The following is a 17,606-nucleotide window of genomic DNA, read 5'->3' as shown; positions in this document are numbered from 1 at the left end:
GAGTGCGGGGAGATTACACAGTGAAATTTACCTCACTGTGTGTGAGTGCGGGGAGATTACACAGATAAATTTACCTCACTGTGTGTGAGTGAGGGGAGATTACACAGTGAAATTTACCTCACTGTGTGTGTGAGTGAGGGGAGATTACACAGAGACATTTACCTCACTGTGTGTGAGTGAGGGGAGATTACACAGCAAAATTGACCTCACTGTGTGTGTGTGAGGGGAGATTACACAGTGAAATTTACCTCACTGTGTGTGAGAGTGAGGGGAGATTACACAGTGAAATTTACCTCACTGTGTGTGTGTGAGGGGAGATTACACAGTGAAATTTACCTCACTGTGTGTGAGAGTGCGGGGATATTACACAGTGAAATTTACCTCACTGTGTATGAGAGTGACGGGAGATTACACAGTGAAATTTACCTCACTGTGTGAGTGAGGGAAGATTACACAGTGAAATTTACCTCACTGTGTGTGAGTGAGCGGAGATTACACAGTGAAATTTACCTCACTGTGTGTGAGTGAGGGGAGATTACACAGTGAAATTTACCTCACTGTTTGTGTGAGTGAGGGAAGATTACACAGTGAAATTTACCTCACTGTGTGTGTGAGTGAGGGGAGATTACACAGTGAAATTTACCTCACTGTGTGTGTGAGTGAGGGGAGATTACACAGTGAAATTTACCTCACTGTGTGTGAGTGAGCGGAGATTACACAGTGAAATTTACCTCACTGTGTGTGTGAGTGAGGGGAGATTACACAGTGAAATTTACCTCACTGTGTGTGTGAGGGGAGATTACACAGTGAAATTTACCTCACTGTGTGTGTGAGGGGAGATTACACAGTGAAATTTACCTCATTGTGTGTGAGTGAGGGGAGATTACACAGGGAAATTTATCTCACTGTGTGTGTGAGGGGAGATTACACAGTGAAATTTACCTCACTGTGTGTGTGAGGGGAGATTACACAGTGAAATTTACCTCATTGTGTGTGAGAGTGAGGGGAGATTACACAGTGAATTTTACCTCACTGTGTGTGTGAGGGGAGATTACACAGTGAAATTTACCTCATTGTGTGTGTGAGGGGAGATTACACAGTGAAATTTACCTCACTGTGTGTGAGAGTGAGGGGAGATTACACAGTGAATTTTACCTCACTGTGTGTGTGAGGGGAGATTACACAGTGAAATTTACCTCATTGTGTGTGTGAGGGGAGATTACACAGTGAAATTTACCTCACTGTGTGTGAGAGTGAGGGGAGATTACACAGTGAAATTTACCTCACTGTGTGAGTGAGGGGAGATTACACAGTGAAATTTACCTCACTGTGTGTGTGAGGGGAGATTACACAGTGAAATTTACCTCATTGTGTGTGAGTGAGGGGAGACTACACAGTGAAATTTACCTCACTGTGTGTGTGAGGGGAGATTACACAGTGAAATTTACCTCACTGTGTGAGTGAGGGGAGATTACACAGTGAAATTTACCTCACTGTGTGTGTGAGTGAGGGGAGATTACACAGTGAAATTTACCTCATTGTGTGTGAGTGAGGGGAGATTACACAGTGAAATTTACCTCACTGTGTGAGTGAGGGGAGATTACACAGTGAAATTTATCTCACTGTGTGTGTGAGTGAGGGGAGATTACACAGTGAAATTTACCTCACTGTGTGTGTGAGTGAGGGGAGATTACACAGTGAAATTTACCTCACTGTGTGTGTGAGGGGAGATTACACAGTGAAATTTACCTCATTGTGTGTGAGTGAGGGGAGGTTACACAGTGAAATTTACCTCACTGTGTGTGTGAGTGAGGAGATTTTACACAGTGAAATTTACCTCACTGTGTGTGTGAGGGGAGATTACACAGTGAAATTTACCTCATTGTGTGTGAGTGAGGGAAGATTACACAGTGAAATTTACCTCATTGTGTGTGTGAGTGAGGAGAGATTACACAGTGAAATTTACCTCACTGTGTGTGTGAGTGAGGAGAGATTACACAGTGAAATTTACCTCACTGTGTGTGTGAGGGGAGATTACACAGTGAAATTTACCTCACTGTGTGTGTGAGGGGAGATTACACAGTGAAATTTACCTCACTGTGTGAGTGCGGGGAGATAACACAGTGAAATTTACCTCACTGTGTGTGTGAGTGAGGAGAGATTACACAGTGAAATTTACCTCACTGTCTGTGTGAGTGAGGGGAGATTACACAGTGAAATTTACCTCACTGTGTGTGAGTGAGGGGAGATTACACAGTGAAATGTTCCTCACTGTGTGTGTGAGGGGAGATTACACAGTGAAATTTACCTCACTGTGTGAGTGAGGGGAGATTAAACAGTGAAATTTACCTCACTGTGTGTGTGAGGGGAGATTACACAGTGACATTTACCTCACTGAGTGTGTGAGTGAGGGGAGATTACACCGTGAAGTTTACCTCACTGTGTGTGTGAGTGAGGGGAGATTACACAGTGAAATTGACCTCACTGTGTGTGAGTGAGCGGAGATTACACAGTGAAATTTACCTCACTGTGTGTGTGAGTGAGGGGAGATTACACCGTGAAGTTTACCTCACTGTGTGTGTGAGTGAGGGGAGATTACACAGTGAAATTTACCTCACTGTGTGTGAGTGAGCGGAGATTACACAGTGAAATTTACCTCACTGTGTGTGTGAGGGGAGATTACACAGTGAAATTTACCTCACTGTGTGTGTGAGTGAGGGGAGATTACACAGTGAAATTTACCTCACTGTGTGAGTGAGGGGAGATTACACAGTGAAATTTACCTCGCTGTGTGTGTGAGGGGAGATTACACAGTGAATGTACCTCACTGTGTATGTGAGTGCGGGGAGATTACACAGTGAAATTTACCTCACTGTGTGTGTGAGTGAAGGGAGATTACACAGTGAAATTTAGCTCACTGTGTGTGTGTGAGTGAGGGGAGATTACACAGTGAAATTTACCTCACTGTGTGTGAGTGAGGGGAGATTACACAGTGAAATTTACCTCACTGTGTGTGAGTGAGGAGAGATTACACAGTGAAATTTACCTCACTGTGTGTGAGTGAGGGGAGATTACACAGCGAAATTTATCTCACTGTGTGAGTGAGGGGAGATTACACAGTGAAATTTACCTCACTGTGTGTGAGAGTGAGGGGAGATTACACAGTGAAATTTACCTCACTGTGTCTGTGAGTGAGGGGAGATTACACAGTGAAATTTACCTCACTGTGTGTGTGAGTGAAGGGAGATTACACAGTGAAATTTAGCTCACTGTGTGTGTGAGTGAGGGGAGATTACACAGTGAAATTTACCTCACTGTGTGTGAGTGAGGAAAGATTACACAGTGAAATTTACCTCACTGTGTGAGTGAGTGAGGGGAGATTACACAGCGAAATTTACCTCACTGTGTGTGTGACTGAGGGGAGATTACACAGAGAAATTTACCTCACTGTGTGTGTGAGTGAGGAGAGATTACACAGTGAAATTTATCTCACTGTGTGAGTGAGGGGAGATTACACAGTGAAATTTATCTCACTGTGTGAGTGAGGGGAGATTACACAGCGAAATTTATCTCACTGTGTGTGAGTGAGGGGAGATCACACAGTGAAATTTACCTCACTGTGTGTGTGAGTGAGGAGAGATTACACAGTGAAATTTACCTCACTGAGTGTGTGAGGGGAGATTACACAGTGAAATTTACCTCACTGTGTGTGTGACTGAGGGGAGATTACACAGAGAAATTTACCTCACTGTGTGTGTGAGTGAGGAGAGATTACACAGTGAAATTTACCTCACTGTGTGTGTTACAGGGGAGATCACACAGTGAAATTTACCTCACTGTGTGTGTGTGAGTGAGGGGAGATTACACAGTGAAATTTACCTCACTGTGTGTGTGAGTGAGCGGAGATTACACAGTGAAATTTACCTCACTGTGTGTGTGAGTGAGGGGAGATTACACAGTGAAATTTACCTCACTGTGTGTGTGTGAGGGGAGATTACACAGTGAAATTTATCTCACTGTGTGTGAGTGAGGGGAGATCACACAGTGAAATTTACCTCACCGTGTGTGTGTGAGGGCAGATTACACAGTGAAATTTACCTCACTGTGTGTGTGACTGAGGGGAGATTACACAGTGAAATTTACCTCACTGTGTGTGAGTGAGGGGAGATTACACAGTGAAATTTACCTCACTGTGTGAGTGAGTGAGGGGAGATTACACAGTGAACTTTACCTCACTGTGTGTGTGAGTGAGGGGAGATTACACAGTGAAATTTACCTCACTGTGTGTGAGTGAGGGGAGATTACACAGAGAAATTTACCTCACTGTGTGTGTGACTGAGGGGAGATTACACAGTGAAATTTACCTCACTGTGTGTGTGAGTGAGGGGAGATTACACAGTGAAATTTACCTCACTGTGTGTGTGAGGGGAGATTACACAGTGAAATTTACCTCACTGTGTGTGTGTGAGGGGAGATTACACAGTGAAATTTATCTCACTGTGTGTGAGTGAGGGGAGATCACACAGTGAAATTTACCTCACCGTGTGTGTGTGAGGGGAGATTACACAGTGAAATTTACCTCACTGTGTGTGAGTGAGGGGAGATTACACAGTGAAATTTACCTCACTGTGTGAGTGAGTGAGGGGAGATTACACAGTGAACTTTACCTCACTGTGTGTGTGAGTGAGGGGAGATTACACAGTGAAATTTACCTCACTGTGTGTGAGTGAGGGGAGATTCCACAGAGAAATTTACCTCACTGTGTGAGTGAGTGAGGGGAGATTACACAGTGAAATTTACCTCACTGTGTGTGTGAGGGGAGATTACACAGAGAAATTTACCTCACTGTGTGTGTGACTGAGGGGAGATTACACAGTGAAATTTACCTCACTGTGTGAGTGAGGGGAGATTACACAGCGAAATTTACCTCATTGTGTGAGTGAGGGGAGATTACACAGTGAAATTTACCTCACTGTGTGTGAGAGTGAGGGGAGATTACACAGTGAAATTTACCTCACTGTGTGTGTGTGAGGGGAGATTACACAGAGAAATTTACCTCACTGTGTGTGTGACTGAGGGGAGATTACACAGTGAAATTTACCTCACTGTGTGAGTGAGGGGAGATTACACAGCGAAATTTACCTCACTGTGTGAGTGAGGGGAGATTACACAGCGAAATTTACCTCACTGTGTGTGAGTGAGGGGAGATTACACAGAGAAATTTACCTCACTGTGTGTGTGACTGAGGGGAGATTACACAGTGAAATTTACCTCACTGTGTGAGTGAGGGGAGATTACACAGCGAAATTTACCTCATTGTGTGAGTGAGGGGAGATTACACAGTGAACTTTACCTCACTGTGTGTGTGAGAGTGAGGGGAGATTACACAGTGAAATTTACCTCACTGTGTGTGTGAGTGAGGGGAGATTACACAGTGAAATTTACCTCACTGTGTGTGTGAGTGAGGAGAGATTTCACAGTGAAATTTACCTCACTGTGTGTGTGAGTGAGGGGAGATTACACAGTGAAATTTATCTTACTGTGTGTGAGTGAGGGGAGATTACACAGTGAAATTTATCTTACTGTGTGTGTGAGTGAGGGGAGATTACACAGTGAACTTTACCTCACTGTGTGTGTGAGTGAGGGGAGATTACACAGTGAAATTTACCTCACTGTGTGAGTGAGGGGAGATTACACAGTGAAATTTAGCTCACTGTGTGTGTGAGTGAGGAGAGATTACACAGTGAAATTTACCTCACTGTGTGTGTGAGTGAGGGGAGATTACACAGTGAAATTTACCTCACTGTGTGTGTGAGGGGAGATTACACGCTGAAGTTTACCTCATTGTGTGTGAGTGAGGGGAGATTACACAGTGAAATTTACCTCACTGTGTGTGTGTGAGTGAGGGGAGATTACACAGAGAAATTTACCTCACTGTGTGTGAGTGAGGGGAGATTACACAGTGAAATTTAGCTCACTGTGTCTGTGAGTGAGGAGAGATTACACAGTGAAATTTACCTCACTGTGTGTGTGTGAGGGGAGATTACACAGTGAAATTTACCTCACTGTGTGTGTGAGTGAGGAGAGATTACACAGTGAAATTTACCTCACTGTGTGTGTGTGAGGGGAGATTACACAGTGAAATTTAGCTCACTGTGTCTGTGAGTGAGGGGAGATTACACAGTGAAATTTACCTCACTGTGTGTGTGAGTGAGGGGAGATTACACAGTGAAATTTACCTCACTGTGTGAGTGAGGGGAGATTACACAGTGACATTTACCTCACTGTGTGTGTGAGTGAGGGGAGATTACACAGTGAAATTTACCTCACTGTGTGTGTGAGTGAGGGGAGATTACACAGTGAAATTTACCTCACTGTGTGTGTGTGTGAGGGGAGATTACACAGTGAAATATACCTCACTGTGTGTGTGAGTGAGGAGAGATTACACAGTGAAATTTACCTCACTGTGTGTGTGAGTGAGGGGAGATTACACAGTGAAATTTACCTCACTGTGTGTGTGAGTGAGGAGAGATTACACAGCGAAATGTTCCTCACTGTGTGTGTGAGGGGAGATTACACAGTGAAATTTACCTCACTGTGTGTGTGAGTGAGGGGAGATTACACAGTGAAATTTACCTCACTGTGTGTGAGTGAGGGGAGATTACACAGTGAAATTTACCTCACTGTGTGTGTGAGTGAGGGGAGATTACACAGTGAAATTTACCTCACTGTGTGTGTGAGTGAGGGGAGATTACACAGTGAAATTTACCTCACTGTGTGTGAGTGAGGGGAGATTACACAGTGAAATTTACCTCACTGTGTGTGTGTGAGGGGAGATTACACAGTGAAATTTACCTCATTGTGTGTGAGTGAGGGGAGATTACACAGTGAAATTTACCTCACTGTGTGTGTGAGTGAGGAGAGATTACACAGTGAAATTTACCTCACTGTGTGTGTGAGGGGAGATTACACAGTGAAATTTACCTCATTGTGTGTGAGTGAGGGGAGATTACACAGTGAAATTTACCTCACTGTGTGTGTGAGTGAGGGGAGATTACACAGTGAAATTTACCTCACTGTGTGTGAGTGAGGGGAGATTACACAGTGAAATTTACCTCACTGTGTGTGTGAGTGAAGGGAGATTACACAGTGAAATTTACCTCACTGTGTGTGTGTGAGGGGAGATTACACAGTGAAATTTACCTCATTGTGTGTGAGTGAGGGGAGATTACACAGTGAAATTTACCTCACTGTGTGTGTGAGTGAGGGGAAATTACACAGTGAAATTTACCTCACTGTGTGTGTGAGTGAGGGGAGATTACACAGTGAAATTTAGCTCACTGTGTGTGTGTGAGTGAGGAGAGATTACACAGTGAAATTTACCTCACTGTGTGTGTGAGTGAAGAGAGATTACACAGTGAAATTTACCTCACTGTGTGTGTGAGGGGAGATTACACAGTGAAATTTACCTCATTGTGTGTGAGTGAGGGGAGATTACACAGTGAAATTTACCTCACTGTGTGAGTGAGGGGAGATTACACAGTGACATTTACCTCACTGTGTGTGTGAGGGGAGATTACACAGTGAAATTTACCTCACTGTGTGTGTGAGGGGAGATTACACAGTGAAATTTACCTCACTGTGTGAGTGCGGGGAGATAACACAGTGAAATTTACCTCACTGTGTGTGTGAGTGAGGAGAGATTACACAGTGAAATTTACCTCACTGTGTGTGTGAGTGAGGGGAGATTACACAGTGAAATTTACCTCACTGTGTGTGAGTGAGGGGAGATTACACAGTGAAATGTTCCTCACTGTGTGTGTGAGGGGAGATTACACAGTGAAATTTACCTCACTGTGTGAGTGAGGGGAGATTAAACAGTGAAATTTACCTCACTGTGTGTGTGAGGGGAGATTACACAGTGACATTTACCTCACTGAGTGTGTGAGTGAGGGGAGATTACACAGTGAAATTTACCTCACTGTGTGTGTGAGTGAGGGGAGATTACACCGTGAAGTTTACCTCACTGTGTGTGTGAGTGAGGGGAGATTACACAGTGAAATTTACCTCACTGTGTGTGAGTGAGCGGAGATTACACAGTGAAATTTACCTCATTGTGTGTGTGAGTGAGCGGAGATTACACAGTGAAATTTACCTCACTGTGTGTGTGAGGGGAGATTACACAGTGAAATTTACCTCACTGTGTGTGTGAGTGAGGGGAGATTACACAGTGAAATTTACCTCACTGTGTGTGTGAGGGGAGATTACACAGTGAGATTTACCTCACTGTGTGAGTGAGGGGAGATTACACAGTGAAATTTACCTCACTGTGTGTGTGTGAGGGGAGATTACACAGTGAAATTTACCTCACTGTGTGTGTGTGAGGGGAGATTACACAGTGAAATTTACCTCACTGTGTGTGAGTGAGGGGAGATTACACAGTGAATGTACCTCACTGTGTGTGTGAGTGAGGGGAGATTACACAGTGAAATTTACCTCACTGTGTGTGTGAGTGAGGGGAGATTACACAGTGAAATTTACCTCACTGTGTGTGTGAGTGAGGAGAGATTAAACAGTGAAATTTACCTCACTGTGTGTGAGTGAGGGGAGATTACACAACAAAATTTATCTCACTGTGTGTGAGTGAGGGGAGATCACACAGTGAAATTTACCACACTGTGTGTGTGACTGAGGGGAGATTACACAGAGAAATTTACCTCACTGTGTGTGTGAGTGAGGAGAGATTACACAGTGAAATTTACCTCACTGTGTGTGTTACATGGGAGATCACACAGTGAAATTTACCTCACTGTGTGTGTGTGTGTGAGCGGAGATTACACAGTGAAATTTACCTCACTGTGTGTGTGAGTGAGGGGAGATTACACAGTGAAATTTACCTCACTGTGTGTGTGAGTGAGGGGAGATTACACAGTGAAATTTACCTCACTGTGTGTGTGTGAGGGGAGATTACACAGTGAAATTTAGCTCACTGTGTCTGTGAGTGAGGGGAGATTACACAGTGAAATTTATCTCACTGTGTGAGTGAGTGAGGGGAGATTACACAGTGAAATTTACCTCACTGTGTGTGTGAGTGAGGGGAGATTACACAGTGAAATTTACCTCACTGTGTGTGTGAGTGAGGGGAGATTACACAGTGAAATTTACCTCACTGTGTGTGTGAGTGAGGGGAGATTACACAGTGAAATTTACCTCACTGTGTGTGTGAGTGAAGGGAGATTACACAGTGAAATTTACCTCACTGTGTGTGTGAGTGAGGGGAGATTACACAGTGAAATTTACCTCACTGTGTGTGTGAGTGAGGGGAGATTACACAGTGAAATTTACCTCACTGTGTGTGTGAGTGAGGGGAGATTACACAGTGAAATTTACCTCACTGTGTGTGTGTGAGGGGAGATTACACAGTGAAATTTACCTCACTGTGTGTGTGAGTGAAGGGAGATTACACAGTGAAATTTACCTCACTGTGTGTGTGTGAGGGGAGATTACACAGTGAAATTTACCTCACTGTGTGTGAGTGAGGGGAGATTACACAGTGAAATTTACCTCACTGTGTGTGTGAGTGAAGGGAGATTACACAGTGAAATTTACCTCACTGTGTGTGAGTGAGGGGAGATTACACAGTGAAATTTACCTCACTGTGTGTGTGAGTGAAGGGAGATTACACAGTGAAATTTACCTCACTGTGTGTGTGTGAGGGGAGATTACACAGTGAAATTTACCTCACTGTGTGTGAGAGTGAGGGGAGATTACACAGTGAAATTTACCTCACTGTGTGTGTGTGTGAGGGGAGATTACACAGTGAAATTTACCTCACTGTGTGTGTGAGGGGAGATTACACGCTGAAGTTTACCTCATTGTGTGTGAGTGAGGGGAGATTACACAGTGAAATTTACCTCACTGTGTGTGTGAGGGGAGATTACACAGTGAAATTTACCTCACTGTGTGTGTGAGTGAGGGGAGATTACACAGTGAAATTTACCTCACTGTGTGTGTGAGGGGAGATTACACGCTGAAGTTTACCTCATTGTGTGTGAGTGAGGGGAGATTACACAGTGAAATTTACCTCACTGTGTGTGTGAGTGGAGGGAGATTACACAGTGAAATTTACCTCACTGTGTGTGTGTGAAGGGAGATTACACAGTGAAATTTACCTCACTGTGTGTGAGAGTGAGGGGAGATTACACAGTGAAATTTACCTCACTGTGTGTGTGTGAAGGGAGATTACACAGTGAAATTTACCTCACTGTGTGTGTGAGTGGAGGGAGATTACACAGTGAAATTTACCTCACTGTGTGTGTGAGTGAGGGGAGATTACACAGTGAAATTTACCTCACTGTGTGTGTGAGGGGAGATTACACGCTGAAGTTTACCTCATTGTGTGTGACTGAGGAGAGATTACACAGAGAAATTTACCTCACTGTGTGAGTGAGGGGAGATTACACAGTGAAATTTACCTCACTGTGTGTGTGTGAGGGGAGATTACACAGTGAAATTTACCTCACTGTGTGTGTGTGAAGGGAGATTACACAGTGAAATTTACCTCACTGAGTGTGTGAGGGGAGATGACACAGTGAAATTTACCTCACTGTGTGTGTGAGTGAGGGGAGATTACACAGTGAAATTTATCTCACTGTGTGTGTGTGAGGGGAGATTACACAGTGAAATTTACCTCACTGTGTGTGAGTGAGGAGAGATTACACAGTGAAATTTACCTCACTGTGTGTGTGAGTGAGGAAAGATTACACAGTGAAATTTACCTCACTGTGTGTGTGAGTGAAGGGAGATTACACAGTGAAATTTAGCTCACTGTGTCTGTGAGTGAAGGGAGATTACACAGTGAAATTTATCTCACTGTTTATGTGAGTGAGGGGATATTACACAGTGAAATTTACCTCACTGTGTGAGTGAGGGGAGATTACACAGTGAAATTTACCTCACTGTGTGTGTGTGAGGGGAGATTACACAGTGAAATTTACCTCACTGTGTGTGTGTGACTGAGGGGAGATTACACAGTGAAATTTACCTCATTGTGTGTGAGTGAGGGGAGATTACACAGTGAAATTTACCTCATTGTGTGTGTGAGTGAGGGGAGATTACACAGTGAAATTTACCTCACTGTGTGTGAGTGAGGGGAGATTACACAGTGAAATTTACCTCACTGTGTGTGAGTGAGGAGAGATTACACAGTGAAATTTACCTCACTGTGTGTGAGTGAGGGGAGATTACACAGTGAAATTTACCTCACTGTGTGTGAGTGAGGAGAGATTACACAGTGAAATTTACCTCACTGTGTGTGAGTGAGGGGAGATTACACAGTGAAATTTACCTCACTGTGTGTGTGAGTGAGGAGAGATTACACAGTGAAATTTACCTCACTGTGTGTGTGTGAGGGGAGATTACACAGTGAAATTTACCTCACTGTGTGTGAGTGAGGGGAGATTACACAGTGAAATTTACCTCATTGTGTGGGAGTCCAGCTGCTGAGAAAATGGGGATCTTCTGGCCTCTGGCGATGCTGTTCATGACATCAATGGGTGAAATCCCCGTTTGAATCATTTCCTCCGGGTAAATGCGAGATTGTGGGTTAATCGGCTGCCCTGGGAATTGACAATGTGGAATGAGCACATGAGGACAGTAGAATAACCGACACAAACCTCTTTCCCATCAAAACCAACACTCAACTCTTCTACACTAAACAGTCGCTTCGATTCCTCCACATTCATAGCTCAGTTCCCATTATTAGATCCCGCTGCACGTTGAAGGCAGGCATGATGTGGTCCAGTGGCTCGAGTCCCTCCTTTGAGTTTTGAACCCTTTCCCTGGGATTGATTTGCAAGAAGGTGCATGTTTAATGCAGTCAAACAGCTTGGGCGAAATTCTCCGTTATTGGCGGAAAGTCCGCCGATCGGCGCAAAAAACGGCGCAAATCCCACTTGCGTCACGTCATAAAAATGGGACGATAGTCTCCGGCCCGAAATGGGCTAGCAGCGACGTAACGGGATCCGCGCTTGCGCAGTGGTTCACGCCGTGCAGCATCATACGCGCTGCACGGCGTGACGGCTCATAAGGCCGCGCAGCTCCCCCCCCCCCCGACCGGAACACCCGACCGCAACACCCGACTGGATGGCTGGCCGCCGCTCAGCCCCGAGGTTCGAGTCACGCGATGTGGAGGCGCTCCTGGACGCGGTGGAGCAGAGGAGGGACGCCCTGTATCCCGGGCACGGCCGCAGAGTTGCCCCACGCCACAGCCGGCGTCTGTGGAGGGACGTGGCAGAGGCTGTCACCGCTGTGGCCCTGACACCACGGACAGGCACCCAGTGCCTCAAGAAGGTGAACGACCTCGTCAGAGCAGCCAGGGTGAGCCTCCCCATATCCTCCCTCCCCATATCCGCCCTCCCCCATATCCCCCATATCCCCCCTCCCCCATATCCCCCTCCCCCATATCCCCCAGATCCCCGTCCCCCATATCCCCCCTCCCTCATATCCCCCCTCCCCCATATCCCCCCTACCCATATCCCCTCTCCCCATATCCCCCCTCCCCCATATCCCCCCTCCCCCATATCCTCCCTCCCCCATATCACCCCTCCCCATATCCCCCCTCCCCATATCCCCCATATCCCTCCTCCCCCATAAACCCCATATCCCCCATATCCCCCCTCCCCCATATCCCCCCTCCCCATATCCCCCCTCCCCATATCCCCCCTCCCCCATATCCCCCTCCCCCATATCCCCCCTCCCCATATCCCCCATATCCCCCCTCCCCCATATCCCCATATCCCCCCCTCCCCCATATCCCCCATATCCCCCTCCCCCATATCCCCATATCCCCCCTCCCCCATATCCCCCCTCCCCATATCCCCCCTCCCCCATATCCCCCATATCACCCCTCCCCCATATCCCCCATATCCCCCCTCCCCCATATCCCCCCTCCCCATATCCCCCATATCCCCCCTCCCCATATCCCCCCTCCCCCATATCCCCCATATCCCCCTCCCCCATATCCCCCCTCCCCCATATCCCCCCTCCCCCATATCCCCCATATCACCCCTCCCCCATATCCCCCATATCCCCCCTCCCCCATATCCCCCATATCCTTCCTCCCCATATACCCCATATCCCCCATATCCCCCCTCCCCATATCCCCCATATCCCCCCTCCCCCATAACACCCCTCCCCATATCCCCCCTCCCCATATCCCCCCTCCCCATATCCCCTCTCCCCCATATCCCCCTCCCCATATCCCCCATATCCCCCCTCCCCATATCCCCCATATCCCCCCTCCCCCATATCCCCCCTCCCCCATATCCCCCCTCTCCCATATTCCCCCTCCCCCATATCACTCCTCCCCATATCCCCCCTCCCCATATCCCCCTCCCCATATCCCCCCTCCCCCATATCCCCATATCCCCCCTCCCCATATCCCCCCATATCCCCCATATCCCCCCTCCCCCATATCCCCCTCCCCCAAATCCCCCCTCTCCCATATCCCCCCTCCCCATATCCCCCATATCCCCCCTCCCCCATATCCCCCCTCCCCATATCCACCCTCCCCATATCCCCCCTCCCCCATATCCCCTCTCCCCCATATCCCCCCTCCCCCATATCCCCCTCCCCATATCCCCCATATCCCCTCTCCCCCATATCCCCTCTCCCCCATATCCCCCCTCCCCCATATCCCCCCTCCCCCATATCCCCCATATCCCCCCTCCCCCATATCCCCCCTCCCCCATATCCCCCATATCCCCCCTCCCCCATATCCCCCCTCCCCCATATCCCCCTCCCCCATATCCCCCCTCCCCCATATCCCCCCTCCCCCATATCCCCCATATCCCCCCTCCCCCATATCCCCCCTCCCCCATATCCCCCATATCCCCCCTCCCCCATATCCCCCCTCCCCCATATCCCCCTCCCCCATATCCCCCTCCCCCATATCCCCCATATCCCCAAGTGAATCCAGCCCTAGCCTTAACCTCTGCAATGCACGCGCAACCGATGGCGTGCATTCATATACCTGCCTAACACTGTTGCCTTTTACCCCTGCCACCACCCCCCCCCCCCTCCACAGGAGAAGCGCGCACACAACAATAGGGAGCATGTGAGGACTGGAGGAGGCCCCGCTGATGAGAGGCCCCTGACCGAACACGAGGAAAGGGCCCTGGAACTGGCTGGCGGACCTGACGACCGGGAGGTTGCTGATGCAGAGGTCGGGGGCGTAGTAGCAAGTGAGCCACCGAGAGCCCGTCCCCATATCCCCCCTCCCCTATATCCCCCTCCCCCGTATCACCTGATCACTGCCTGATGTCTAACCATGCATGCTTCATTGTGTATCGCAGGACCAAACGTCCAGGCACCCATCCCCGCAGATGCACACCGCCCGCAGGATGCCCCTCGGAGACCACAGGAGACGGAGAGACCCGCACCCTCCAGCATGCGACGCCCGCAGGATGCCCCTCGGAGACCACGGGAGACGGAGAGACCCGGACCCTCCAGCATGCGACGCCCGCAGGATGCCCCTCGCACACCACGGGAGACGGAGAGACCCGGACCCTCCAGCATGCGACGCCCGCAGGATGCCCCTCGGAGACCACAGGAGACGGAGAGACCCGCACCCTCCAGCATGCGACGCCCGCAGGATGCCCCTCGGAGACCACGGGAGACGGAGAGACCCGGACCCTCCAGCATGCGACGCCCGCAGGATGCCCCTCGCACACCACGGGAGACGGAGAGACCCGGACCCTCCAGCATGCGATGCCCGCAGGATGCCCCTCGGAGACCACGGGAGACGGAGAGACCCGGACCCTCAAGCATGCGACGCCCGCAGGATGCCCCTCGGAGACCACGGGAGACGGAGAGACCTGGAGCAACAGGGAGACGACATCCCCGTCACGTGCGGGAGCGACCACCCAGCGATGAGGGGGGCAGCCACAGGCCCCCGTCACATCCGAGCCAGGACACCACTACCCAGGACACCACTATCCAGGACACCCCTACCCGGGACACCACTACCCAGAACACCACCACCTGGGACAGCACTACTCGGGACAGCACTACCCAGGACACCCCTACCCGGGACAGCACTACCCGGGACAGCACTACCCAGGACACCCCTACCCGGGAAGACGAAATACCGGACAGTGACTCAGAGTGGATGGGTGGAGACGAACCCCCACCCCAAAGTGCCATGGAGTCAGAGTGGGACGAAGAGCACGACACAACGCCACTGCTGTCACCAACACCCTCCACCATCGCAGAAACACTCACCACGGTTGGGCACTTTAGTGATGAGGCGTCTGGTACACTCACTGGTGCGCACAACACAACCGTCCCGGTACAGCAGGTGGAGGTAGGAGCAGCAGAGGGACCGGGCGGTCGGAGGGCAGCCCAGGCCAAGCGAACATCTGCCGCCCAGATGGATCCCGGGTTCCTGCAGTTACCACACCCACACATAGATCCGATGCAACCACCGACACGGAGACGAGCGAATAGGGTGACGGGTGGCTTGCGGCGCCTGCGGTCTGGTGGAGGAGTCCACCCGCGTCCAGGAGCTGTGAGTGGTCCCGGTCATGCGTGCCACCCAGGCTGACACCGCACGGGTGGCGTCCGCGGTGGAGGCAATGGGTGCGACGGTGTCAGACATGGGGAACGGTTTGCGAGGCCTGGGGCCTTCCGTGCAGGCGGCGTCTGTGGCCCAGGAAATGGCTGCCCTCTCACAGGAGGCCATGAGCCAGTGCCAGCGCCAGATGGCAGAGGCGCTCAACGCCATAGCCCAGTCTCAGCAGGCCATGGCCCAGTCTCAGCAGGCCATAGCCCAGTCTCTGCAGGCCATGGCCCAGTCTCTGCAGGCCATGGCCCAGTCTCAGCAGGCCATGGCCCAGTCTCAGCAGGCCATGGCCCAGTCTCAGCAGGCCATGGCCCAGTCTCAGCAGGCCATGGCCCAGTCTCTGCAGGCCATCGCTGAGGGCATCGGCGCCAGTGGCCATGTGCGAGCCGGCGTCGCACTGTCACAGACAGGGTTTGCCAACCCCCTGGGCTCCCTGGCTGCAAACCTGCAGACCCCTGTCGATACCAGCACGGGCCTCCAGGACTGGCAGCGCCAGATGTCGGGGGGACGTCGGATGGCCAGTCCGTTCGCATCCCCCACCCATGTAGAGGCCTGGGGGCCATCGGGCACCCCGAGGGAGGAGGAGGTGGTGTGGTCCGTCCCGGCTCCCTCTGTAGGGGAGGTCCCGGTACACCGCGACACCTCGGACTTCCCCCCTTCCGTCCCAGGTGCATCGGGTGGGCAACGGGCAGGACAGGCTGGCAGCTCGCCATCCCAGGCCCATCTAGGCCAGGACGCCCCAGGAAACGGCCGCCAAAGGGATCCAGTGTCAGAGGGCAGGAATCACAGGAGTCCACCTCCAGTTCTGCTGTACCGTCTGGGGAACCACGTAGACGTAGTCAAAGGGCCCGTAAGGCCAAACAATTAGACACTGAGTAAGTTGGCACGGGTGCAGGGCACAGATGAGTTTTAGGGGCAAGGGCACGTGCATGAACTCCTTTGGTTATTAAAGTCAATGTTACACCTACCGAAGCTGCCTTTGTGCTCTGTCCAAAGTGTGCGGGGGTATCATGTACGTTGAGCGCAAGTGTGTGTGTGAGGGGTGGTCTTACCTCAGCCCCAGGTGAGTCTGCCCCCTTTCCCCTGGGCCGCCATCAACATCCCCCGGGCAGAGGACGGGACCGTGCGCTGCAGTGTCACAGCCGCATGCAGGGATGGTCCGGGTGGATGGTGGTACTGTGGCCATGGGTCAGACATAGTCCAACGATGTAGAGCCAGGAGCTCACCGCAGGGCGGGTTGTCATCATCCTCCATGGCCTGCAATAGACACGCGTCCACCCGCAACTGGGTGAGCCCGGCCCGTTGTGCCGCCGGTGGATCGGCAATTGGGGGGGGGGGGGGGTGTGCATGCGGGTGGGGTGTGTGGGGTTGGGGAGTGGGGTGAGGGTGCTGGGTGGGTGGATGGGTGGGGGGTGTGGGTGGTCAGCTGTTGCCATGGTGTGCGGTCTGTGGCCATACTACCCGATTCCCACGCCCATCTAGTCAGTGAAGCGGGCGGCTATCAGTCTGTCCCGTGCCCGCTGGGCCAGCCGGTAACGGTGGACAGCCACCCGCCTGTGTCTACCCCGTCTGCCCTGACCATTTCCCCCATCCCCCTCATCTGGGGAGGACTGGGCCTCTTCCTGCTGCTCCTCCACTCCGCCCTCCTCTGCCTGCGGCACATCGCCCCTCTGCTGGGCTATGTTGTGCAGGACGCAGCACACCACAATGGTGCGGCCGACCCTATCTGACCGATACTGGAGGGCGCCCCCAGAGAGGTCCAGGCACCTGAAACGCATCTTCAGCACGCCAAAGCACCTCTCGATCACTCCCCTTGTCGCTACATGGGCATAATTGTAGCGGTTCTCCGCCTCATTGCGTGGCCTCCGTATAGGCATCATCAGCCATGATCGCAATGGGTAGCCCCTGTCGCCCAGCAACCAGCCCCTCAGCCGGGGATGGCGTCATCGTACATGCCGGGGATGGATGACCGCGACAACACGAA

At 50.6% G+C, this 17,606-nt stretch overlaps 1 protein-coding gene across 1 annotated transcript in view; it reads right to left on the bottom strand.

Moving 5' to 3' along the window:
* The window catches only part of LOC140409338 (V-type proton ATPase subunit B-like), a 246,072-nt gene that overhangs the window by 117,188 nt on the left and 111,278 nt on the right, over positions 1-17,606 (bottom strand). Inside the window, exon 6 of the mRNA XM_072497752.1 lies at positions 11,479-11,618. Within this exon, the coding sequence (XP_072353853.1) occupies positions 11,479-11,618 (140 nt within the window). The remainder of the gene's footprint in view (positions 1-11,478; positions 11,619-17,606) is intronic.

The sequence above is a fragment of the Scyliorhinus torazame genome, chromosome 3 (genome assembly GCF_047496885.1).
Source record: "Scyliorhinus torazame isolate Kashiwa2021f chromosome 3, sScyTor2.1, whole genome shotgun sequence".
In the NCBI taxonomy this organism is placed as follows: Eukaryota; Metazoa; Chordata; class Chondrichthyes; order Carcharhiniformes; family Scyliorhinidae; genus Scyliorhinus; species Scyliorhinus torazame.
Note: the sequence above shows the minus strand (reverse complement) of the source record. Positions and strands in the feature narration are given on the sequence as shown.